General features: G+C 42.4%; 1 protein-coding gene across 4 annotated transcripts in view; it reads right to left on the bottom strand.

Annotated features, from left to right (window-relative positions):
- The window catches only part of PPFIA2 (PTPRF interacting protein alpha 2), a 611,661-nt gene that overhangs the window by 113,192 nt on the left and 473,164 nt on the right, over nucleotides 1–25,305 (bottom strand). For all 4 annotated transcript variants that reach the window (XM_084639583.1, XM_084639582.1, XM_084639585.1 and 1 more), the window contains 3 exons: nucleotides 17,928–18,149; nucleotides 11,056–11,202; nucleotides 7,825–7,959 (listed from right to left, as the gene is read on the bottom strand). In XM_084639583.1, coding sequence (XP_084495709.1) covers nucleotides 7,825–7,959; nucleotides 11,056–11,202; nucleotides 17,928–18,149 — 504 coding nt within the window. The remainder of the gene's footprint in view (nucleotides 1–7,824; nucleotides 7,960–11,055; nucleotides 11,203–17,927; nucleotides 18,150–25,305) is intronic.

The raw sequence follows: 25,305 nt of genomic DNA, 5'->3' as shown, positions 1-25,305 counted from the left end.
TGCAATAAATGTCTCCAGTCCAACTGAGATTTAAACATGCTTTAAAAGTGCAGCTTTTAAGATTTAAAAGTGCATCGGAAAACATACTAGCAACCAAAGGGATTACGCTAATTTTTGGCTGCTATTTTGTATTGACTTTGCTCAAATACGACATCATAATCAAATGCCAAACTTTTAAAGTTTTCTCAGGGTAGCAAGTAAAAAATGTTGATCACAATAATGTGGTTGAATTTTGAACACCACATGCATGTTCCATAGTTGATCATGGGTTAAGTCCTAACACAAACAGTGGCTAAATTTAAAAAGAATGTACTATGAATAGTGTTGAACAGCTCATGAAATTTCAGCACACTCCAGTGCAACCCTTGACACAGAAGTCTAGATATTTTGCATAAAAGACATAAGTAATTATTTTCTGTTATTCTCTTCAGGAGGCTCAGTAAAATACCTGGAGCGGTATTCAGCGACAATTATTGAAAATATGTATCCAGAATACTGGGGTATAACTAGATTTGTTAAGCAACTCAGTACTGGGTTTACAATGGTGCCAATGGCGCCAGGCTCACACTGGGAAGGGGCCTATTACAGACTCCCCCTAACCTATCCACACAGCCGGGTCTGGCTCCTTACCTGGGGCAGTCCAGCACCCAGGCCTTGCTGCGTCATCAGCTCCCAGCCAGCAGGTTCTGCTCGCTTGTTGGGAGCTCGCCGGTGCCACCCAGAAGCTGGGCTCTGCCATGTGGGCTGGGCAGGGTTGCTGGCTGCGGGGCCAGTGAGTGCAGCCAGGCCTGGCAGGCTCTCAAGGGTTGCATCCCAAGGATCTGCCCTGCTCCCCAGCATGGCTCCAGCTCCGAGCGGTGTCTGCTGCCCACCACCTGCAGGGCCCTGCCTGTTCCCAGGGGCTGAGCTGCCTGGGACCGGTGCAGAGGTCGGGCTGGTCTCAGCCAGTTGGGGTGTGGGGAAGGGAGCAACACAGGGGTCTTGGCCAGATCCTGCCAGGCTTGTGGGTCCTGAGGGAGCCCACCCTGAGCAGACCCCACTCCTGCTCCAGCCTAACAGATTGCACTGCTCCCAAGGGGCGGAGTGATCCCCACCCTGGGGCCAGCTCTGGCTGTGGTGCCGGCTCAGCCCAGCAGACACAATCACCTCCCAGTGGGGCCAGCTAGTGTGGCCGGGGGCAGGGCATGGGGGAGTAGGTCTCTACGGGGTCGTGGGGGGGGCACTCAGCCTTGAGGGGACAGGAGGCGCTCGGCAGTGTGGGAGGTTTGTGTGTTTTAGGTTGCTAGGCAGTGGAGGGGCCTATGGGGAGGTGCTGGGCAGTGGGGGAGGTCTGTGTGTGTTGGGATGCAGTGCAGTTGTGGTGGTGGGGCTGTGGGGGGGTGGCAGAGAGGGACATGTGTGTGTGTGGGGGTCTTTTCAACCATTCTCATTCTCCAAATTCCTCTTCCATTCACTCAGGCAGTGACTCTCTCCACTCTGCTTTCTCTCTCAGGTCTGCCTTTTTCATCTATTTCTCCCACCACAAGGTCTCTACCAACAACTCCCAAACCTAGCCTTATCCCCAACTTTTATATTCTTTGCTAAGTGCCTCTGCTGAAAGTCCCATGAGCACACAGACACCCAAATTCCTTCTCTCTTTCAGTTCTGCCATTTTCTTCATCAAGCTGAACTACTACTCCACAAATATTGATCCCAACTGTCTTTTGCCATAAAACCACCTAAGCTCCCGCACCTCTCTCTCTTCACAGAGGATCTTGTCAAGCTCTTCAAAAATAAAGTTGATTAAATCTAACCTGATCTCCCCTTCTCCCTCCACCTCCTCTCCTGTCCCAAACAGTGATATTTCTCTTGTACTCTAAACCATCCCCCTGCCTCAGTGACCTCTCTCCTCCTGCCTCCCTTGTCCTCTCCTTCACACTTTTCCTCAGCCTTTCACTCTCTTCAGGCTCCTTCTCTTCTTAATGCATACTAATTTCTCACATCCATTAAAAACTTTGCTCTCACCTGTCCCTGTAACTTTCACTTTATTTTTCTTCATCTCTCAACTCGTTGAGTATGCTGTTTACAACTGCTGCCTCAATACAATACATTACCGCCTGATGTGGCTGGGTGGAGGAATGGGGATGATGACTATCCCAGACTGGATTAAGACTGGGATCCCCAGACCACTCCCTGAAAATACCAGAGAGGGAAACATATCTGACAGACTACTCCCTTGAAGATGTTGAATTCCAGTCAGCCTGCATCACCTCCAAAAAATAAATATCACATATGAGGAAGAAGGGATCATGTTGGAGGGGAGGATCATGGAGTCTTCTATAAAGGTTTGTGCAGATATTCAAGAGACTAAAGCTTTGTCTTCACAGCAGATTTAACTTGGGGTCTATCATAGATTTTTCCCATAGGGCAGATCCTGAGACAGTTGTTAACACATGTGGCTACCCTGAGATAACTGCAGTGAAAAAAGGAAATCACAACAACTGAGATATGATGATCCTCCAATCCATCCCAGAAGGCCCCTGGGCCAGGAGCGGATTTACCGTGAAACAAACAATGCAGTGGCCCCCAAAATGCAGGACAAATCTCATCTGCCAACCTGCCCCTGAGTCCTGGCCGGCAGCACAGCAGGGCTCAGACAGGCAAGTTGCCTGCATTCCATGGCCGGTGGCCCCATGCCACTCCTGGAAGCAGCCAGCTGCTGGCACGTCTCTGCACACCCTGGGCAGCACATGGAGACCTGCTGCCCCTTTCCCCGCAAGAGGCTCACAGAGACATGCCAGCAGCAGGGGTAAGGCAGCTCCCTGTCCGCTCTGCCTCCCTCCCTGTGTGCCACTCCTGGAAGCAGCAAGCATGTCCCTGCGGCTCCTGGGTGTGTGTGTGTCTCTGCGGGCTGCCCCTACCCCGAGCGCCGACTCTGCAGCTCCTATTGGCCAGGAACTGTAATGTAGTGCCCATCTTTAAAAAAGGGAAGAAGGAGAATCCTGGGAACTACAGGCCAGTCAGCCTCACCTCAGTCTCTGGAAAAATCATGGAGCAGGTCCTCAAGGAATCAATTCTGAAGCACTTAGAGGAGAGGAAAGTGATCAGGAACAGTCAGCATGGATTCACCAAGGGCAAGTCATGCCTGACTAATCTAATTGCCTTCTATGACGAGATAACTGGCTCTGTGGATGAAGGGAAAGCAGTGGACGTGTTGTTCCTTGACTTTAGCAAAGCTTTTGACACTGTCTCCCACAGTATTCTTGCCAGCAAGTTAAAGAAGTATGGGCTGGATGAATGGACTATAAGGTGGATAGAAAGCTGGCTAGATTGTCGGGCTCAATGGGTAGTGATCAATGGCTCCATATCTAGTTCGCAGCCGGTATCAAGTGGAGTACCCCAAGGGTCGGTCCTGGGGCCGGTTTTGTTCAATATCTTCATAAATGATCTGGAGGATGGTATGGATTGCACCCTCAGCAAGTTTGCAGATGACACTAAACTGACAGGACAGTTAAATACGCTGGAGGGTAGGGATAGGATACAGAGGGACCTAGACAAATTGGAGGATTGGGCCAAAAGAAATCTGATGAAGTTCAACAAGGACAAGTGCAGAGTCCTGCACTTAGGACGGGAGAATCCAATGCACCGCTACAGACTACGGACCGAATGGTTCGGCAGCAGTTCTGCAGAAAAGGACCTAGGGGTTACAGTGGACGAGAAGTTGGAAATGAGTTAACAGTGTGCCCTTGTTGCCAAGGAGGCCAATGGCATTTTGGGATGTATAAGTAGGGGCATTGCCAGCAGATCGAGGGACGTGATCGTTCCCCTCGATTCGCCATTGGTGAGGCCTCATCTGGAGTACTGTGTCCAGTTTTGGGCCCCACACTACAAGAAGGATGTGGAAAAATTGGAAAGAGTCCAGCAGAGGGCAACAAAAATGATTAGGGGACTGGAACACATGACTTATGAGGAGAGGCTGAGGGAACTGGGGATGTTTAGTCTATGGAAGAGAAGAATGAGGGGGGATTTGATAGCTGCTTTCAACTACCTGAAAGGGGTTCCAAAGAGAATGGCTCTAGACTGTTCTCAGTAGTAGCAGATGACAGAGCAAGGAGTAATGGTCTCAAGTTGCAGTGGGGGTGATTTAGGTTGGATATTAGGAAAATCTTTTTCACTAGGAGGGTGGTGAAACACTGGAATGTGTTACCTAGGGAGGTGGTGGAATCTCCTTCCTTAGAAGTTTTTAAGGTCAGGCTTGACAAAGCCCTGGCTGGGATGATTTAATTGGGGATTGGTCCTGCTTTGAGCAGGGGGTTGGACTAGATGACCTCCTGAGGTCCCTTCCAACCCTGATATTCTATGATTCTATGATTCACCAACCAAACACCCAGGAAAGAATTCTCTGTAGTAACTCAGATCCCACCCTGTCTAACATCCCATCACAGGCCATTGGGCATATTTACCGCTAATAGTCAAGGATCAATTAACTGCCAAAATTAGGCTATCCCACATACCATCCCCTCCATAAACTTATCGAGCTTAGTCTTGAAGCCAGATAAGTCTTTTGCCCCCACTGCTCCCCTTGGAAGGCTGTTCCAGAACTTCACTCCTCTGATGGTTAGAAATCTTTGCCTAATTTCAAGTCTAAACTTCCTGCTAGCCAGTTTATATCCATTTATTCTTGTGTCCACATTGGTACTGAGCTTAAATAATTCCTCTCCCTCCCTGGTATTTATCCCTCTGATATATTTATAGAGAGCAATGATATCTCTTCCTATTACTTATAATATAGGAGGAGGATGAAGGAAAAAAAGAATGAAAAATGTGGGGGTGGGGGAGATAAGAGAGAATGTTCTTTTTCTTGGCTGGGTCCTTACGGGGGAGGGCGGAGGGCAAAAATGAAGCTGTGCACAGGGCTCCACTAACTCTAAATCCACCACTGCCCTGGGCACCTATTCCTGTGATCTATCTTGATATCTGACTGCACTCTGACCCCTGGCCAGTAGTGGACTATCAATCTGACTTTGCTCATCATCCTACTTGCAGCTTACCGGCCTGCAATTTCTCCAACTTCATGCATTGCCAGTGTTCGATACAACAGAATGATGGCCACTATCAAGCCCCTGGAACAGTGAAACTCTTATTTAGATTACTTAGTCCAAATATCTTTGAAGAGTTTCTCTCTGGACAAAAAACTTGGATGAAGGCCATTTTGGATGAAACGTCCATTCTGTTCATGGTCCTCTAATCACACCAAATAAAAAATTGTGAAAAAGGCACACAAAAATGTATGTCTTAGTATGTTTATGATCAGAATAATGACTATATTGTACTGAAGTATACTGAATATCCTGCATGACTGAGATGAGATATTCTTCTCACAACATTAAGTGTTTGTTCAGGAAAAAAAATGGTAGCAACAAAAGACATGCTTGAGGATGAAGAAAAACTACTGATGCCTAAAATACTGGAGAATTTATAAAAGAAAATTTCATCTTAAATATAAAGCAATATTCTGCTAAGGGCATTAAAATGTCAGGTCATCTGCCGAATAAATCACAGGTGGAAAACTTAAAGTGGAGAAGGGTGCCTCGGTCACGTGCACCATAATTTTTACAAAATGCTGTAACGTTTGTTCGTTATTTTACACAGCTTCCTTTTAGTTGAATCTTCTTTTTTTCCAGCATTTCCCAGTTCCCTTTCAGATTCCCAAACCATATGCCTAAAGTGGACAGCACAAAATCTTGATTATTGAATACTGATTTTGTCTTAATGAGGTAAAAGAAATTGTATTCTATTTCCTTCTTGACTAAATTACACAATGGTCAGGGTAACCCTATAAGCCACCCAGGCACTGAATCATAGAATCATAGAATATTAGGGTTGGAAGGGACCTCAGGAGGTCATCTAGTCCAACCCCCTGCTCAAAGCAGGACCGATCCCCAACTAAATCATCCCAGCCAGGGCTTTGTCAAGCCTGACCTTAAAAACTTCTAAGGAAGGAGATTCCACCACCTCCCTAAGTAACGCATTCCAGTGTTTCACCACCCTCCTAGTGAAAAAGTTTTTCCTAATATCCAACCTAAATCTCCCCCACTGCAACTTGAGACCATTACTCCTTGTTCTGTCATCTGCCACCACTGAGAACAGTCTAGAGCCATCCTCTTTGGAACCCCCTTTCAGGTACTTGAAAGCAGCTATCAAATCCCCCCTCATTCTTCTCTTCCGTAGACTAAACATCCCCAGTTCCCTCAGCCTCTCCTCATAACTCATGTGTTCCAGTCCCCTAATCATTTTTGTTGCCCTCTGCTGGACTCTTTCCAATTTTTCCACATCCTTCTTGTAGTGTGGGGCCCAAAACTGGACACAGTACTCCAGATGAGGCCTCACCAATGGCGAATCGAGGGGAACGATCACGTCCCTCGATCTGCTGGCAATGCCCCTACTTATACATCCCAAAATGCCATTGGCCTTCTTGGCAACAAGGGCACACTGTTAACTCATATCCAGCTTCTCGTCCACTGTAACCCCTAGGTCCTTTTCTGCAGAACTGCTGCCAAACCATTCGGTCCGTAGTCTGTAGCGGTGCATTGGATTCTCCCGTCCTAAGTGCAGGACTCTGCACTTGTCCTTGTTGAACTTCATCAGATTTCTTTTGGCCCAATCCTCCAATTTGTCTAGGTCCCTCTGTATCCTATCCCTACCCTCCAGCGTATCTACCTGTCCTGCCAGTTTAGTGTCATCTGCAAATTTGCTGAGGGTGCAATCCACACCATCCTCCAGATCATTTATGGAGATATTGAACAAAATCTGATAAAGACCCGATAAAAAGGGACAAATAAAAAGTCTTTTTTAGAATTCTGTTAAAATATGAAAATTAGTTGCCAAATAAAATTAGTACAGTGTTCTGTAGTGACAGAGAAAGGAAAATTCAAATAAACCAAAATGATGTGTAACATACTATGCTGTATGGAGTTTTTCATTTTCATCCGACTATAAATATGAAGGATTAAAGATTTTATGAGAATTACAACATGTCCTAATGAAGTTGAAAATACTTTGAATTACACTATAGCATTAACAGCATGCACATCTGCAAAATGTGGTAGAGAGCAATACATGAATTTTGCATAATTTAAAACATACTTTTGTCTTATTGTTTTTCTTCACGAAAGCTGTTGTACAATAAATTGTTAACAGAGAAACCAGACTGTCTTTGGTCCTTTTAGGGCTTTATATTTTTCCTTGTGATTTATCAATTGTAGTCCACAAAGAATCAATTAAAGAAAATCAATATTCAAGATGGCTTTGTTTATGTCACACACCACTAATCCCAAAAGCCAGTAAGAAATTTTTTGTAATTTTGTGTCATTTATTGTGGTGAAAATGATTATTGTGTCTCTCCTAATTAATGTGGTGTAAATAACATTATGGAAAAATGATTTACTAGCTTGATTTTTTTGAGTTAAAGGGGAAATGTTTATTTATTTGAAAGCTAAATGGGTTAACAAATTTGTTGGAAATCCATGACATCTTTTTAAATATAATGTAATCTAAAGTAAGAGTAGTTACTGCACCTGCCAATAAAGACTGTGAGAAATACAGTCAACGCATGTGATATATCAAATTATATCAATGGCATTAATAAAGCCAGGGTAATATTACTTATGTTACATAATTAACATTTGCTTACCGTGCATCTACACAGCATATTTTCCCCGCATTTCTTATGAGGTTGAAATGAAGTCCTTTTTTGTTATGGTTGTTGTAGGGAGGAATACAGAATGTATTAAACCAAAGTTAAACCAAACATTTCTGAAATGAACCTATTTCTCAGTGCAGTACCTTCGTCAGTGCTGCAATTCTCTGAGCCAGTTCAGCCTCCACTTCAGGCAAGGTCTCAGCCTTCCGCATTGTCTGTTGCAGCTTCTGTTCAGCGAGCTCAAGACGTTCTTGCAGCTGTCTGTTTTTTTCTTCCATCTGAAACCCAGAGATGAAAACAGAAAATATAAAAAGGTAGAATTAAGAAATGACTGCAATTCTTGGGGGCCTTTCTGAAGCGGGCACTCCAACTGGGTTCAGACACAGATACTCTCCAGCTTGCAAGAGAGTTTGTGAAAAGGATTAATCCAAGTATGGAACTGTGTGGGCCTTTTACTCTATGACTGATATGAGGACTAAGGAGATCATATCAAGGCCAAGTAAAGAAGTTGCAATCTGTAAAGTATGAAGATGAAGAAACATTCCTTTCCCTCTGATCTGTGCGCTATAAGTGCCAGCCAAGGGAAAACAGACAGCGCTTGTGCCAGTAAAATCAGAGTTTTGAAAGCCACAGATACAAACATCGTCTCTACTGCAAAACTGAGAGCGTAAGAGACTGGGGAGAAATACATGTTTTAGAAGGATACATTTGCTAAAAAATTGTTGAAACAAATTGATGCCAATAACATACCACTAGTGTGATGATGAAATCAGCACTGGTTACGCATCCAAGGACATCTATTATTAGTTCCTGTCAGCTATTTGCTTAATGCTGCACAGTTAATTTTTTGTTGTGAATTTACAGTTAAATCTTGTTTTATGTAAATGGAATTACTGAACCTTTGATAATCAATGAAAGAGAAGTACAGAGAGGGGAAAAAAGGGTGGGCCTTTCAGTTTTCTTTTGATAAGTAGGGCATTTCCTGCCCTATGAAACATACAAAATGAATATGATTTCACTTAGTATTAATTGTCCCCTTCCAATGAATTTAGGGTGGGACTAACAAGAGCATGCTGTAAATATTGTAATCTTTTGTAGTGGTATTTTAATCCTCTGACTGGTAATAAGGTTTAAAATGTATTTTGTTGATGTTGCAATGCTGCAAATGTATTCTAAGCCTGCTTTTATGTAGCACAATTATCAGTACTTACTATTCTCTGTAGGCAATTTATGCATATTGTAAAACTACTTAAATTGCTAATAAAAAACTAACAGCTGATATAGGTATCTTGCGCTTTCATCTATTGTTGTTACGGTTAAAGAGGAAAATTAATGACAGTCTTCAAGCAACTTTCAAAATAGAACCCAAAAAGTTTTTGTTTTGATCTTTTCATTCTCATTAATTAACATAAATATTTTTATTTTAATGGGGTTTCACTCAATTAGAGGACAATTTAGTTATCAAGGTATTCTCAAAGTGCCTTATGATGGGGGGAGCTCTTTTTTTTCTTTTGCATTATATACTGTTTACGGATAAGACATTTGAAAAATTAAAGAATAAACCTTTGTTGTCTATTAACGGAGAGAAAGAAACTCACTTCTCCAAAATTTAAACAATATACATGGTTCTGCATTACAGTTTTCTATCCATATTGTAATCCTTACCTGAAACTATAAGCAATGTCCTCCATTCACCTGATCCATTGGTCAGACAAAGGACTTGATTCTCTGTTGCCCTATGGCCCGTTTATAGCACTACGGCTGTGTAAATGTGCCTTAAAGGTAGCAGATCTCTCTTGTACCTCATTTCCCACCCTAGCATGGCTAGTTGAATAGTTCTGGGAGAGAGATAGCTCAGTGGTTTGAGCATTGGCCTGCTAAACCCAGGGTAGTGAGTTCAATCCTTGAGGGGGCCATTTAGGGATCTGGAGCAAAAATTGGGGATTGGCCATGCTTCAAGCAAGGGGTTGGACTAGATGATCTCCTGAGGTCCCTTCCAACCCTAACCCTCTGTGATTCTAAGCCAGCCACCATTACAGAATCTGATGTGCTGGGAATTCCCAGAAGAACAAGGGTTGGGGCAGAGCTTCACTGCACCAACTGACTTTCATCTGCTGAAGCATATGTAAGAGCAACTCTGAGGCTGCTCTAATTTATACTGGAAGGCAATGCCATTTTTGCCCCCACCCCTTCCCAACCACCCTATGCAGTGTGTATTTCAGCCACAAAGGAGAATCAGAGCCAAAGTTTTGTTGTTTCACAAACTTAATCACAAATGACCTAGTTGGCACATAACTAGGATTATTCTGTCAAACTCAAATCACTTTGAGTTTGACAGAGTGTCAAACTCAAATCACTTTGAGTTTGACAGACTACAACTAGAAGCAATTTGAGGGTTCTGGTACTCAAAAGTACTTGTGCCCACTCTCCTGTATAGCACCTGATGACAACAAATATTGAAATATAATAATTAATAATGCCTCACAGCACCCCAGTGAAGTATCTACACAAATTTTACAGAAATTTAAATCCTGTGCCTGTGAGGTTAAAACCAACTAACTCAAGGTTGTACTGAGCCAGCGAAAGAATCAGGAATAGAACCTGTAAGTTCTGACTTCCAGTCTCCTGACTGAACTACTAGAAAACTTCCCTTCCTATAGGATAAACAAACCCTAAGGATTCTAAAAGCTTTTTTTTAGCTCTAGAATCCATAAATTTGAATAAGTTCTAAATGATGGGCTTTGGAGTCCCCTATTTCAACTGTGAACTTGAGGTTTTGCAACAATCGCAGAAAGAAAATATGACATAAAAGAAAACTATCTCATCCTTGTAAACCTTTTTAAAAAGAAGATACATGGATGACACAATTATCTGTGTAATTCATGCATTATTAAAATATTTTCATTTATTAAAACCCATTTTCTGCAAATGACCAGTATTTGGTGGAATAATCTTTCTTTTAAAATATATCATTTTTATTCACATTTATGTGACCAATGATATCCAAGTAAACATGGGGAACAAACTGATCATTGTTTGCTTAGCTCATGTGATTTGATGTGCACTGGTGCAGACACCACAGGGATACATAACTCAGCACAGATACCTCACAGAGCTGAGTGGACAAATTGGACAAATTGGAGCTGAGTGGACAATATATTTATGATTCTGGTAGCTAATGTGAACCTTACAGACTTTGACCTGACTGATTTTCTTAAAGGCAATTTTGTCCATGCTCTGTTATGGTTGATTTAGAATGAGAAACTTGGCCTACTTTAATAGAAACCTCCTACCACAACTTCAGGACTCATTTTTTTTTTCTTTCATGTTAACTTTAAATCTGCATGAAGAGAGCTGCTCCGCAGATACTGAACCTGACGCAAAATGGCCTCCTTATTTGCCAGTTCATTTTCCAGTTTATCATTCATGTCATGTATGGAGGTGGATTCCCTCTGTGCACTGAGATACCGCTTCTCAAGGGTAGTGATTCTTTCTTCCATATCTTCTTTCTGTGCCATAGCCTAAAATGAAAAAAAACATGTATTTCAAATGTCATTTAGTTTAGATGTCTGCTTAATGTTCATGTGAACAGTAGACAGAGCTGCAGAAAATATGCAGAGGAAGTGATTTTCCAATTTTCTGTAGGGAGCATTTTTTCCCCTATGGATTAATATGTCTTCATATAAATAAACCACCTAAAAATGTCTATAGCAGAATTTAATGCCACCCAATAACATAGTTAAATATATAGTTCAGAAAAACATTCAGGGAAAACTGAAGATTTCTCAACTTGTCTTTTTTTTCCTAGTTATCTGCATTTTGGTATGTGTGATACATATAACAAAGAACCCAACATCAGCTTGCTTACTTTTTAAATAACTGCTGACATGAAGACAAAGGAAAAGAATCCACTTCATACATCAAATCTTAACATCTATAGCAGTACTATAAAAGTTATATGCCGCTGATCAAGAAAGCTTATGTGCTTTAATATATTGTAAATCTATTACAAGAGGAGGTGATAAAGGCCAATACTGAAATCCACAGCACCGGGATCCAGAACTGGCTAACTTGACTCACTGTGAATCCAAACCCTTTCCTACTGTGAGTATTTAGTGTTATCAATCAAACCTAATTCTTTAATTTGCCAGATGAAGAGTGTGGGTGGGAGGTCAGAAATACTAAGGCTGCATGAACCCTTCAGAATCAGTAGAGATATTGTTTGGAAATGGAGTCCTGTAGATTAAGTTCATAAAGGCTGGCATTGAGCTAATCCCTGCATATTTACATGAAGGTTTGAGTTGAATGAATTCAAATCTCCAAATGGAACCTCATTTCTTCTATAGTCAAGCTCTTTCTACCACGAGACACATCTCCCACCCACAGGCTTGTCTCCTTGTCTCCTCTCTGATGTATACAGAGAAAGGGAAGGTAGGGAATATACCATCCCAGTGAGCCTCCCACAATCAGAGTCCAGCAGAAGGGGCCTGGAGCCAGGACTACAACAATTTCCTTGGGGGGGGCACTCCTAAAAAGGTCTTCTGAAAGACAGGCTGCAGCCCACACATACCAAACAACTGCGATTATTGAAAAAAAAGAGAGGTGTGATTGAGTACAAGGAATGAGAAACATGCCACAAACCCTAACATGCAGTTACAAGAAAACCTCAGGATCTGTGTAGCTATTGTTCTGTAACCACAGTGATTAAGGTAGACTCATCTCCTGTACTCAGTAAAGCCAATGACTGGTAGCTAAACCAGGATGTTTGCTATTTCAGCTGCTTTCTGATGCATGTACTGTAAAATCTTTGGGACATGGACTATAACTTACTGTATTATACAGTGCCTAGCACAATGGAGCGCCGACCCTGGCTAAGGCATCTAGGTGAAACTGCAATGTAAGTGAAATAATAACTGAATAAACAAATAAATAAATAATACAGTACACTCCCGTTTATCCAAAACCCTATTATCCAGACCTCTGCATTATCTGAATTCCTTCCTTGTCCCCGGAGCACAGACTGCTGGCCAAGACTCTGCTCTGCCCCACCAGGCCTGCAGCGTCCCACCAGCACCTTGCGTCTGCTGAGATCAGGTGTCACTGGCCCTGCAGCAGCCCTAGGAGCCCTCTGCAGTCCCGCTGTCACAAGAGAGAGAGTGAGTGGGCAGAGCAGAGACTCCTGGACAGGTCTGCGAGGAGGAGGATGAGCCCCCCGGCAGCAGGGACGGCCATCCTACCAATTGAACGGCTCCCACCCTCTTGATTATTGGAACAAAATCAGCGTGCCCCCCCCCATGCTATTCAGAAAGTCGGGAGTAGACTGTACTCTTGCGAAGATCCTTTCAGGTTTGAATAGGCAGTAGTCTGTAGCAGGTGACTTCCTTAAAGAGCCATTTGGGTGGAGAAAAAATAGCCTCTGATGCTCCTCCTCAAAGATGGGGAAGTGTGGAGGGGACATAGAAAGGAGTCAGGACTAGAGCTGACTAGAAGATGACAATTCCATTTTGTGGCAAATTTTGTGGTTTTGAAATTTGTTTTTGTTCTGCATTTGGGTGTGTATGTGGGTGGCCATTAGGGAACCAGCATGGGATGTGGGAGTGACAAGTTGAAGTCCCTTCTCTGCCTGAGTGGGAATGGAAAACTCTGCTGTAAATTAGGTAGAAGAGAGTTTTAATCTCAGATTGCTTTGAATGAGGGAGCCTTGAAACTGGGTCGCCCACATCGTGGGCCAGCACCCTAGCCATTGCTCTAGCTCATTTCATGCAAGGTTTTGACTTTGACAAAACATCATATTTCACCAAAATTTAATTTAGTTGTAAATATAGTTGTTGTACCATGAACTGTTTTTCTGATTCAAACATTTTGACCAACTCTAACAGGGCTATTGTGTTTGCCAGGAATATCCTGGGGAGACAAAGGGACCTGTTGTGGGCAACCCAGTTAGGGCAGAAGACTCAGATGTCAACAATTCTGATTTTATTGATATCTTTGTGATATTTGTTCTTTTCCTCAAGTCCCAGCTACTGCAGTTGTGTAAATACTTGAGAATCTGAAGGTTTTTTTAAAAAATAAGTTTCTATTCCTTATGTTTGCTGAGAAAAACATGAAAATATGAAGCATAAAAGCAGGGAAAAACAAGACGACAAATAAAAAGAACGAAGCTGTACAAAATTTTTTTAAAATACCATGATTTCTAAGTCAGTCTGATGATTTTGGGGAGGCTGACTCAAGAGTTTTAAATGCTCAGGGTTGGCAATACTGGAAGAGAAGCCTTGCAAGAAGGAAAAAGCTGCTGCTGAAATAATTTTCCCTGCAGGTTCACTGGGATGTTGCCCGCTCATGCCAACCCTCACACTGAGCACTTCTTTAAGGCACCTCCGACAGCTGCTTCCTTTCTCTTACTACCCACTGACAACTGATGGCATTTTCGAAGCAAAGCATAAAGGGGCCTGTGAAGAGATTGCTTTCTTGTCATCTAAAGAGAGGAGCAAACGGATAATACAGGGTGAGAAGGGCAATGCTGATGCAGGAAGTAGTGGGATAGAGTAATAATGTTCCACATTTTGTATTTCAAAACAGTTATTCCCTTTGAAGCAAAATATGTTGACCACTAAAGAGTGGAATCCCTTGATATTTGGTTTTGCCTTTTATTCATTGGCTTCACTGATTCACATAACAGAACTGATTTTCAAGCTGCAGGTACAACGTCTACATTTATGCTAGATGTTCAAAAGTCAAAAAGAAACAGCTTCTCTCTATCAACTATGAATGCTAAAACAGTTTCTATAAATACTCACAGTAAACAGCAATCAGAAAAGGAAGGAAACAATAGAAAGGTTCAATTATATCACAGGTAGAAGGCCTGTGTATACCTTGGATACACTAAAATGAAATATATATATATATATGTTCCAGTAGTTTTCTTACATACTGACTTGAAGTATAAAAAATCCTGTAATTTACAGTGAATGGGAAAATGTCTCTCAAACCACATGGCTCTTATCTCTCTTGGTTATGCCAATAGTGAATTCACCAGCATGAGATGCAAGATTTTCCAATAAGAAACTTCCAGATGTAGCACTTTTTAATTTTTTCTTCGGATTGTGACTGCGTTACCTGTATCTTATTATTATTTATTATTATTATTATTATTATTACTTATACTACAGTCGTGCCTAGGAGCCCTAATCACAGACCAAGAACCCAAAGAACAAAGGGACAGCCTTGAGACAGAAGACAACAGATGGATACAGACAGATAGATGGGGAGTACAAGGAAACAATGAAACAACACTTGTCAGAATGATAAGCTGTGGTCACAGAACATCAGCAGCCTGATGGTTGACAAATATTTTGTAGGCATCATGGCAAAGAAAAGTGTTAAGGAACGATTTCAAGGAGGATAATGAGATAGCTTTGTGGATGTTTACGGGGAGCTCCTCCTAAGCGTGGGGCATTATGGGAGCTGGGGTGAAAAAATTAAGAATTCTGTTTTAGCCATATTGAGTTTGAGCTGAGAGCTAGATGTCCAAAGGTGGAGCCCTATGGAACCCCACAGAAAGTTGAACAGGGGACATGAGAAGGATCCTCTGGAGGACATATTTAAGAAGCAATTAGAGAGGTACGAAGAGAACCTGAAGAGGACAGAATCATGGAAGCCACATGAGGACAAGAAGGAGAGCATGATTGACTGTGTCAAAGTGGCTGATGTGTCAAGGAGGATGAGGATGGAGTACTGGTTCTAAGCTTTGACTAGGAAGCGGTCCATTAGAGACTCTGGTGAGAATAGTTTCTTACAATACATTGTTACTCACATTGTCATCGCAATGGATAAATGTTTACAAGAATTATTTACACAAAATCCCCAAATTAAAACATTATCAAGGTTGCAAAGTCAGACACTCAAAAGCTAGGAAATGACAGAATTCAGGTTGCATATACAACCTCCATTTGCTTCCCCCCGATTTTTTGTGTGTATGCATAATAATTAGGGCTCCATGTCTGACACAAAGGTCACGGAAGTCATGGATTCCAAATAAATCTGTTAAGTCTTTAAGGTGCCACCGGACTCCTTGTTGTTTTTATGGATACAGACTAACATGGCTACCCCCGATATATGATAATTGCATCAGTAAACAGAGTATCGGGGATCTAAATGGTCAAATTCTGAAGCTCTTAGCAATGTTTTATTCAGGCCTTACTCAGGCAAAATTCCCTCTGAGGTTAATGAGAGTTTTGGCCTGACTAAGGACGGAGTCAAAATGAGTAAACACTTTAGGATTTGGCCCAATATGTTACTCAATCAGAGGAGTACAATGGTGACATACAACAGATTCTGTGCTACTGTGAAACGACAGAAACATTTTAACATGTTAGCTTGGAGTTCATCTCTCCCTATTTCAAAGTGAAATGGCGAGCCACAAGTACGATGAACTACCCAGAAAATGACTAACTGTACAGAATTAACATGTATGAATCAGGAATAAAAAATAAGTCCTAAATACACTGATAAGTTGTGGTATAGTCTCCTCTCAATGCAATATATATATATAACTGGAAGATTATGCAATATATAATTAATATGCAATACGCATAATTATTGGAAGACTAAGGGTGAAATCTTGACCCCGTTAAAGTCAATGGGGGTTTGCCATTGATTTCTGTTTGGTCAGGATTTCATTTTAAGGTTTCTATTAGACTCAGAAATATATGTCAATGAATTTCACTGCCTGCAGAGAATTGTTTTAGCTTCAAAATCTTGTCTAGTTTTTAGAAGCATTTAAATGTTGATGCATTATCTTGGCACATTGAGATTACTTATTAATAAATATATTCTGCTACTCTTCATGTTGTGTATACTTTACTTTCTAAGTTGTCTCACTGAAATAAGTGGGATTACTTAAAGTGTAAGGTACTATGCAACCTAAGTAAAGGTGGCATAATCTGGACCTAAAACAAAGGTTAAACCAAACAACTAGAATATCCTTTTCTTGATTGTTAGAAGAAAATAAAGTTATATTTTTTTCTTACATAAATAATGAATTTAGTTAAAACATCTTTTGATATTTCTACTTTCCACATAGGTGGAAGAGAGGAAAGAACCCTTATCCTAAGTGTAACAAACCAGTCTACTCTATTTATCACTGCATACTTCAGTCACTGCATTGGAAAGTGTTTCTTCTGCTGTCCAATTAGATCACACAAGCAGTTACCTTTATATCTGTTTGGAAAAAATATATATTAGCAAAGTTGGCTTTTGATAGTTTAGTCCAATTTGATTCTATTTCTGTAAATTAATGTTTGGGTTTTAGAGTAAAAAGGACAGGCTGTAGGTTGAAGCATGTGTGTTTGAACATTGGCACATTGTTACAGCTAGAAAGGAAGCTGGCAGATGGGACTCAAGATGTCCAGAAGACCATGAATGTTTCACTGGAGAGGGGAGAAAGAAGTTGAGAAAGGGAATGTCAGAGAGCACAGATGAGGAAAGGAAGCAGTTGGGGACAAGGACATAGGGAGATATCAGAGTGGCATAATGAGACAATATAATTTCTTAAACTGTATAAAACATGTTTTAATTTGAGATTTTAATAGAGATTGAGAAACACAGAAAGGCTGTGTCATGGAGCTGGAGATGCAAAGGAGCAGTCTCTTGTATGAAGAGTGGCAAGAACATGTGGGGAAAGAGAGAGAAAAGGACTATGAGATAGGAAGAAAATTCCATGAAGGATTTTGAAAACAGAGAAAGCAATTTTGACAGATTCTGAATTGAATGGACAAACAGTTGTTTGTGCTTGAGGGTGGGAAGTAAAGTGATTTTTCCTTTTTGTATATTTTTAAGAAGATACGCAGCAGATTCAGTGCAAATCTGAGCCTGGAGACATGATATCATCTGGAAGGCTATAAAAGAGAGGGTCACAAATATATGAGGAGAGGAGATAAGGAGCAGGGGCGAATATTTCAGTGGCAGTGATGTCCGACATGTATGGGAATTTGTAGAGGAGGAAACATAGATTTATTGAGAGGAGACACACACTTCTGTTTTTGTGAATGATATTTTGTAAAAAGATTTGTAATAATTTTGGGTGCTTTTTGTTTTTTAAAGATTAAACTTTGTGTAACATACTTCCAAGATTTCTGTCAGTGCTAATCTTGATTGCCATGTTGAGTTACCCAGCTTGGCTCACGTCAAATACCCTATGCACAGCTTGTTGAAAAGTTTGAGGTGAACGTGTGGTGAACCATCTTACCTCTCTAATGTCCCTTTGATATTTACTGTTCATTTCTTCTGTTTTAATTAGATCCTTCCTGGCAGTCTCTGCTTCCTGCTCTACCTCCCCCACTCGGGAAGATAGTGCAGCCAAACGTTCCTTCATTTGTGCCATTTCATAATTTTGCTTTTCGAGCAGTTCCTGTAGTTCCACAACTTGACTGGCTTCATCGTTTGAGTCTATAGAGCCATTTGATAGGCGCTGCAGGGAGAGAAACAACAGTATTCATCCATTATTTATCATATAATGTAGAAACTGCCTGAAGCATTTTTTAAACAAATCTGTCAGCAATTAAAAGACAAAATATTACAGGCATTTTAAGTGTAAATAACTTGAGATTCAGGGATGCTAGTAAACAAAGGAAATAGAAGATATGTGCCCTGTTAAACTGTGCATTAGTTGTGTTTTAGAGTAACTGGGTGTATAAATTGTGGTTATTTATGTACTGGGTCTTTTTAGAGGAAATTGGCGCTATTCAATAGAATTCAACCTTCAGAGCAAGGAATCTCCATCAGGAGAGATGGAATGTTAAGACTTTAGTCTTGTATATACAAATGATAAGGGAAGAAATGTAAACATGAACGATCAACTGTGTTTGGCATTGACACCTGAAGGACATGTGGAACTTCAGATCTCTGAAGTCCCTGCCTCCCAACCCTCTACTCAGTCAGCCAGATCACATTGCTAAAATTCACCAGAGAGCACACAAAATCTGCAGATGCACAGCAGCCCTCCAACGGCCCGTTTGTCTGGACAACTGTAATGTTGAAATTATGCACAGAACAAACAACAAGGCTCCACCCTGTGTATAAAATTAATCAACGAAGTTTGGGATGGCTCCCAAGAATCATCTCCCTAATCTCCAACCCCTAACAGAATGGTATGCTTATGGTGGACAGATATCTATTATGTTTGGGTGGAGCTGAGAAATATCATTCTGCAGGCTGATTCTGCTACTTTTTGTCCTCTCTTGAAGTCTCACTCCCAGTGTCTCTTCCTCCTCAGTGTTCATCTTCCTTGAAGTCTCTATTCAGCATCTCTTTCCACCCCTCTACCCAGCTAGGGTTGGCTGCTTCATATTTCTGCAACCCAGCTTCAGTGGGAAGGGAAACAATGAAGTAGCTGCTAAGTGTCTCCACAAAGAGAAGTGGGGGAGAGAAACAGCTAATGGGTTGCTGCAAGTTGCTGGAGTTCAATAGAGCAGCGCTATAAAAGCCACTTTACATTGTCCCATGCTGTCCGAGTGGAACACAGTGGTGTTGGTCTTCAAGGATGTTGTCCATTGTCCACTGAAGAGCCAAGTGTACACTACTGCATACATGGTGTATGTCTGGCTCTGCCCTGGATAGAATCCATACTTCTGCCCATTGCTGCTTCTGCATTACCAGCATCACTACATATTTATACAGTTGTGTCTATTTACAAATTCAAAGAAAATCACTTTGTTTAATGATTTTAATTATATTCTTGCTCAACTCAGCTATCAAATAAACCCAGACCATATAGTTATACTAAGACCATCTGCATTTCTGTGGATGACTGAATAAGATTATTTTACACTAAAGATTCATTAGATTAAAACAGCTCAGCTCCAAAATTACTTTCCTAGTGATTTGTGTAATGCTTAAACTGTATGTTAATTACTGAAACACAGTTGATCTACTTTGGGACACTACTGACTAATGACAATTGTAGAAGTTGAAAATCTTATTTCCATTTGATTTTGTTGGACAGAATGATTTTAATTACAGCGTTTGCATACGATTACCATTCATATGCTGCAACCTGCATATGAAAATAAAAATACTACCTGGCCACAATATTAAACACATTACCACTGTCTTTTGTTCCAGTGTATGAACTTTAAGTAATTTCTCCACTCATAGTTATTATAATGTTACTTTTAGGGCCTTATTTTTTATTCAGTAATTTCAGCAATTTTGACAGATGGAGTAAGTCATAGACAGATGGACAAACTTTATCATGTGTTTACCTTGCCATATTATTCCCTAAATGGATTCATATGAATTGAAGCTAAAATATAACTAAGCAACCATCTAATATGAAACATGAACACCATCCGGTCACTTGATTTACGTGACCAAAAACATAACAACTTCATCATCAGTAAACTTTAATTACTAACAAGTGTACATTCACCAGCAGTTTCTGTGAAAAATAATTGTGAAAGTGAAAAGAATAATTGCACCATTTTTCTTTGAGAGATTACAATAATTTTAAAAATAGAAATAAAGAAATCAATGATCTAAAAATGTTGAAGTAGATGACTAAGGGATAGATTTTTAAAGGTAGGTAAGTGCCTAAACCCCATTGATAACTCCCAGATATTTCATGGTTAAGTTGAGTCATCATCGTAAAAGGTTATATGTCTTGATCAAAACTGGCTTGCAAGATACTTTTTCCTGTTGTTCAGCTCTGGTAAGAATTTGCTGAATGCAGTTAGTCGAAAACCAACATATTCATGTTCTCTTTTATTTCAATAAGTTGATATTCAAAGAAACACATCTAGTGCCATTAATCATTGTTTTCTTTTAGAAACCACATGCAACACTGAAATAACAGGAATGGGTATTTACTTTCCCCTCTCACCATGCTACATGTTCTCCATCCCTCTGGTTCTCTCTCCACTATCATACAGACAACAAGAACAACAACAACAACACACACACATGGGGAGGAGGGTCTCTCTTGGCTAAAAATCAATACCTTTCTTAATACCAATATGAATAAATCATGTCTAGTTTGAGTGGTGTAACATGTACTTAGATCAGTTTTATGGCAGTTTCAATAAGGTATTTTTCATTAACTTGACCGTACAACTGGAATGTGTTAAAGGAACATTTTGATTGCTATGTACCAGTACATTTCAAGCCATCTGTCATTTACAAGAGACTTAGAACACACTGTAGTTTCACTCTGTCCCTCACCCAAAGGAGAGCAACATTTGGTTGTCAAGTCAACCAAGAGAAGAGAAGAGAGCCAATGACCAGTGACCAGATATTTTAGGACCTTTGTAGGGTTTGATCCAGCACCCATTGAAGTCAATGGAAGACTTCTGTCTTGGATCCCAGAACAAGTGAGTCAGACTTCTTAATATTTTTCTTCACTATTGGCTCAGATATGAAGATCCATAGGTCATTGTGGAGATGGGAGGAAACAGAATAGCAGAAGTGATGTTAGTAGAGATTAACAAAGGAAAGACTGAAAGCCAAACACAGAAACCAGGTGAAGTCTGAGGTGTGAGAGCAAAAGGAAACTGAGATCAAATCAAGAGAAGATAGGAGCTATGAGCTCAGAGGACATGATGAACATGAGACAGACAGACAGGCAAATAGGAGGTGCAAGGTAGGGAAAAATGGAAAGAGAGCCAAAAGAAATCTCCAAAGACCCTGTTTCCATCCTAAGCAGAGGTGCAGGTTCCAGGAAAGTTAATTTAAATAATATTTTAAAGCAGCATTTCTCAAACTGAGGTAAGTAGATCCTTGGGGGTCCCCCAGTGTACTCCAGAGGGGCTGCGAGCCCCACTGATTAACTCCTTCCCCCTCCCTACCTCATCTCCATCCTCCCCCTCCCTCCCAGTGCCTCCTTCACAACAGCTGTGCCCCAGCGGGAAGGAGGTGCTGGGAGAGAGGGGGAGGAGTGGGGACCCTGGGTCCGCGCCAGTCCCGGAAGTGGTCAGCATGTTCCTGAGGCCGGGGGCAGGGCCGGAGGGTCTCCATGCGCTGCCCCAGGCCCAAGCGCCAACTCTGCAGCTCCCATTGGCTGCGAACTGCAGCCATTGGTCGAGAGCAGTGCACGGAGACCCCTGGCCCACTGCCTAGGAGCCGCTGCCAGAGGGATGTGCCGGTCACTTTTGGGAGCCGCCCAAGGTAGCGCCACCCCCCTCACCCTCTCCCGCACCCCAAACCCCAGCCCAGAGTCTGCACCCAAACTCCCTCTCAGAGCCCGCACCCCCTCCTGCACCCAAACTCCCTCCCACAGCTGCACCCCATCCTCCTGCCCCAGCCGTGAGCCCCCTCAAGCACCCAAAATCCCTCCAACACCCAAACTCCCAGCCCAGAGCCCTCACCCCACACCCCCTCCCACACCCAAATTCCCTCCCAGAACCCATACCTTTCACCCCCTCCTGCACCCAAACTCCCTCCCAGAGCCCGCACCCCCTCCTGCAACCCAACCCCCTGCCCCAGCCTGGTGAAAGTGAGTGAGGGTGGGGGAGATGGAAGGAGGGGGGATGGAGTGAGTGGGGCGTGGCATCAGGGAAGGGGGTGGACTAGGGGCATGGCCTCGGGAAGGGGTGGGGCAAGGGTTGAGCAGTGGGGCTTGGGGGTCCACAAAAATTTTAAATCAAACTGGGAGTCCTCAGGTTGCTAAAGTTTGAGAACCTCTGTTTTAAAATGTATTTTAGGTCCTGAAAACCTTTTGTACTTCAAATTATATGTATTGTATGCAGCAGGGGCTCTCAAACTGGGGGTCGGGACCCCTCAGGGGGTTGTAAGGTTATTGCATAGGGGGTCATAAGCTATCAGCCTCCACCCCAAAACCCACTTTGCCTCCAGCATTTATACTGGTGTTAAACAGGGGTGTATCATAGGCCCTTGTGCTCTTTAACATCTACTTTTCTTTCCTGATTCTTCATGCATTTAAAGACAGTAATGATGGCATTATCTTCGAACCGGACTAATTCCCTGCTAGATGGTTTACATCACAAGGTTTAGAGTGAAAACCAAGGTGAAAGAGCTGGGTTTTGAGAGATTTCCTATTTGTGCCTGATGCAGCCATGGTTGCTGTAGTGAGGTAGTGTGGGTCTCTGCTGCCCCAGGGAGAGACGAGCCCCTCCGGACACCAGAGTGGGAGGAGCCAGGAAGCCCTGAGCCCGCCCACCAGACGGTCAGGTGTGGCACAGGAAGTATAAAGACCCAACCCCAGAGCTCAGTGGGAGACCAGCCACTGGGGAGGTCAGACGTCTCCAGCCTACCTCCTGGTTGGGAAACCCCAGCGACCTGCGGTGGACCCAAGGGCTGGCCGAGCCTGTCCCAGGCCATCTACCTGGAGGAGTTGCCGAGCCTGTCCCAGGCCAGCTACCCGGAAAGTTGCCGAGCCTGCCCTGTGCCACCTATCCTGAGGAACCCATGGTGCAGGACCCCCCTGAGGACACCACTCTGATCCAGGTACCTCAAGAGGGGGAGTCTGGAAGTAGCCTGGGTCTGCGACACTGCCAGAACCCATGTCAGTGTGTTGCGGCCAACATCCCCCCTGACACAGCAGTGGGTCTTCTGTTGCTGCTAGGGCCCCGGACTGGGACGCAGTGGAGTGGGAGTGCCTGCGTCCCCGCTGCCACCCAACTTGCAGGTGGCAATCTCCCCCTCTCACAGGCCTTCAGACGTAGGGCCTGGGCTCACTGTTTATATATTGTTATTGCTCAGCCCCTGAGGGCCTCAGCACCTGACTCACCATTGCCCCGCCCTGACCTAGGGCCTGGGCTTACGACTAACTGTGTTTATTTCTTTCCTCACAGAGGAAGACCCTGCGGCCAGACTAATTCACTGACAGGCCTCCTCCTGAACTTAGTGAGACAGTGGGGGGTCCCTGCCACTCCAGAGAGAGACTAGCCCCAGCTAACCTCTCTACAGTTGCCCACAGTAAATCTTCTCAGCAAAATCACTTGGGCAGTTTTTCTGCATCATTTAACAGGTTTTGGTAGACAATTAGCTTCAAGAAGACTGTGATCATGTACCAAAGGGTGGAAGAACCAATGCTTCCCATTACTCTGGAGGGTAAATCTTTTGGTGTCATTGACAGCTTTTGCTTTTTGGGTTCTATGATCAGCAGGAAGCTTGACCTTCAGATTGAACTGTCTAACAGAATCAGAATTTCTGGCCATTAGAGAAGTGTGCATGGAATAACAGCAAACTGTTGACTAAGGTGAAAATGTGAATCTGCAAGACTTGTGTGCTGTCATCCCTGCTTTATGTTTCAGAAATGTGGACTACATATGCTAGGCACTTCAGCAGACTGAACAGCTTCCATATGAGATGCCTGCACAAGGTCCTGAAAATAAAGTGCAAAGACAAAATACCAAACACAGAGGTGCTGGAGTGCACAGGACTGACACATTTAGAAATCACTATTAAGAAGGGGAGATTTGCGATAGCTTGGTTATGTCAGAAGAACGGGAGGAGACCGTATCCCCAAAAATATTTATACAGAGAGATTCGTGACAGCTCCAGAAAGCGAGGTCACCCTTTATGGCAGTACCAAAGTATGTGTAAAAATGATATGAAGTTGTTCAACATCAACGTAGAAAGCTGAGCGGAGTGCACAGAATCCCATCCAATCTGGAGGAAACATCGGGCACTGGGTGCAGCTCAACATGAAGCAGCTTTGATTCAGAGGATGGAAACAAAGTGAGAAAGAAGCAAGCAGCCCTGTAATCTTCATTTCCAACTCAGATAATACATGGATCTATGGAATTTGTAAAAAGCTGAGTCTCTCTCAAATTGGGCTTGGCAGCCATAAGTTAATGATATTCATTTCATATTACATAGTATTATAGGACCACAGGGACAAAGAGAATCAGCAAAAGTTAATTTAACATCATTATATTAAAAATAAAAAAGCAAAAGCAAACTCATGGCAGTGACTGAGAAACCAAAATCACACTCCATATAAAGTGGTGCAGAGATAGTGTCTCCTCACAAAAAAGCTTTTATAGCTGTCCAAATATAGCAATAGTAGCCAGGAGGAGAAACAGAACAGAGATGAAAGAATTATCAAGCAAATCTGATGGCAGAGATAGTATTAGTTACAACAGACGAGGCATACCACAGAGAAAATCAAAGTTCAAAAATACCCTGTGGGAGCAAGTGCCATGGAGGGCAACAGGGATTAAACAAGAAAAAAGATCCAGAGAAAATATCTTCAAATTGCTAGTGGTGTATGGGAGGAGGAGGAGGGGAATGTAATGCCCATATTCCCTAAAGCTGAATAGCATGAAAAGAAAACCAACATTATTAGTGTGGGATTTTTTTCTCTCTCTCTCTCTAGATCAAAAGCACAGCAGCAATGCAATCTGCTGTTTGTATAGGCAACATATATAAGAAATATATAACAAATTCAACAGTGGGAAGGAGGATAAACACATGGAACCACAGTAAAATTCCCTCAGACCGTCCCTTCCCCCCCATACAACAGCATGAGAAAAGTATCTGCCTACTGGGCTATTAGAAGGGAGGAATGAAGATAAAAGCAAGACCAGGAATAGGTACAAGACAAGACCCACACTGAATACCTTAACCTCTTTCAATACGTTTCATATCCACACTTCAGTCTAATCCAA

This window comes from Lepidochelys olivacea, assembly GCF_965140295.1.
Source record: "Lepidochelys olivacea isolate rLepOli2 genome assembly, chromosome: 1".
Lineage (NCBI taxonomy): Eukaryota > Metazoa > Chordata > Testudines > Cheloniidae > Lepidochelys > Lepidochelys olivacea.
This window is presented reverse-complemented; position numbering and strand designations above follow the sequence as displayed.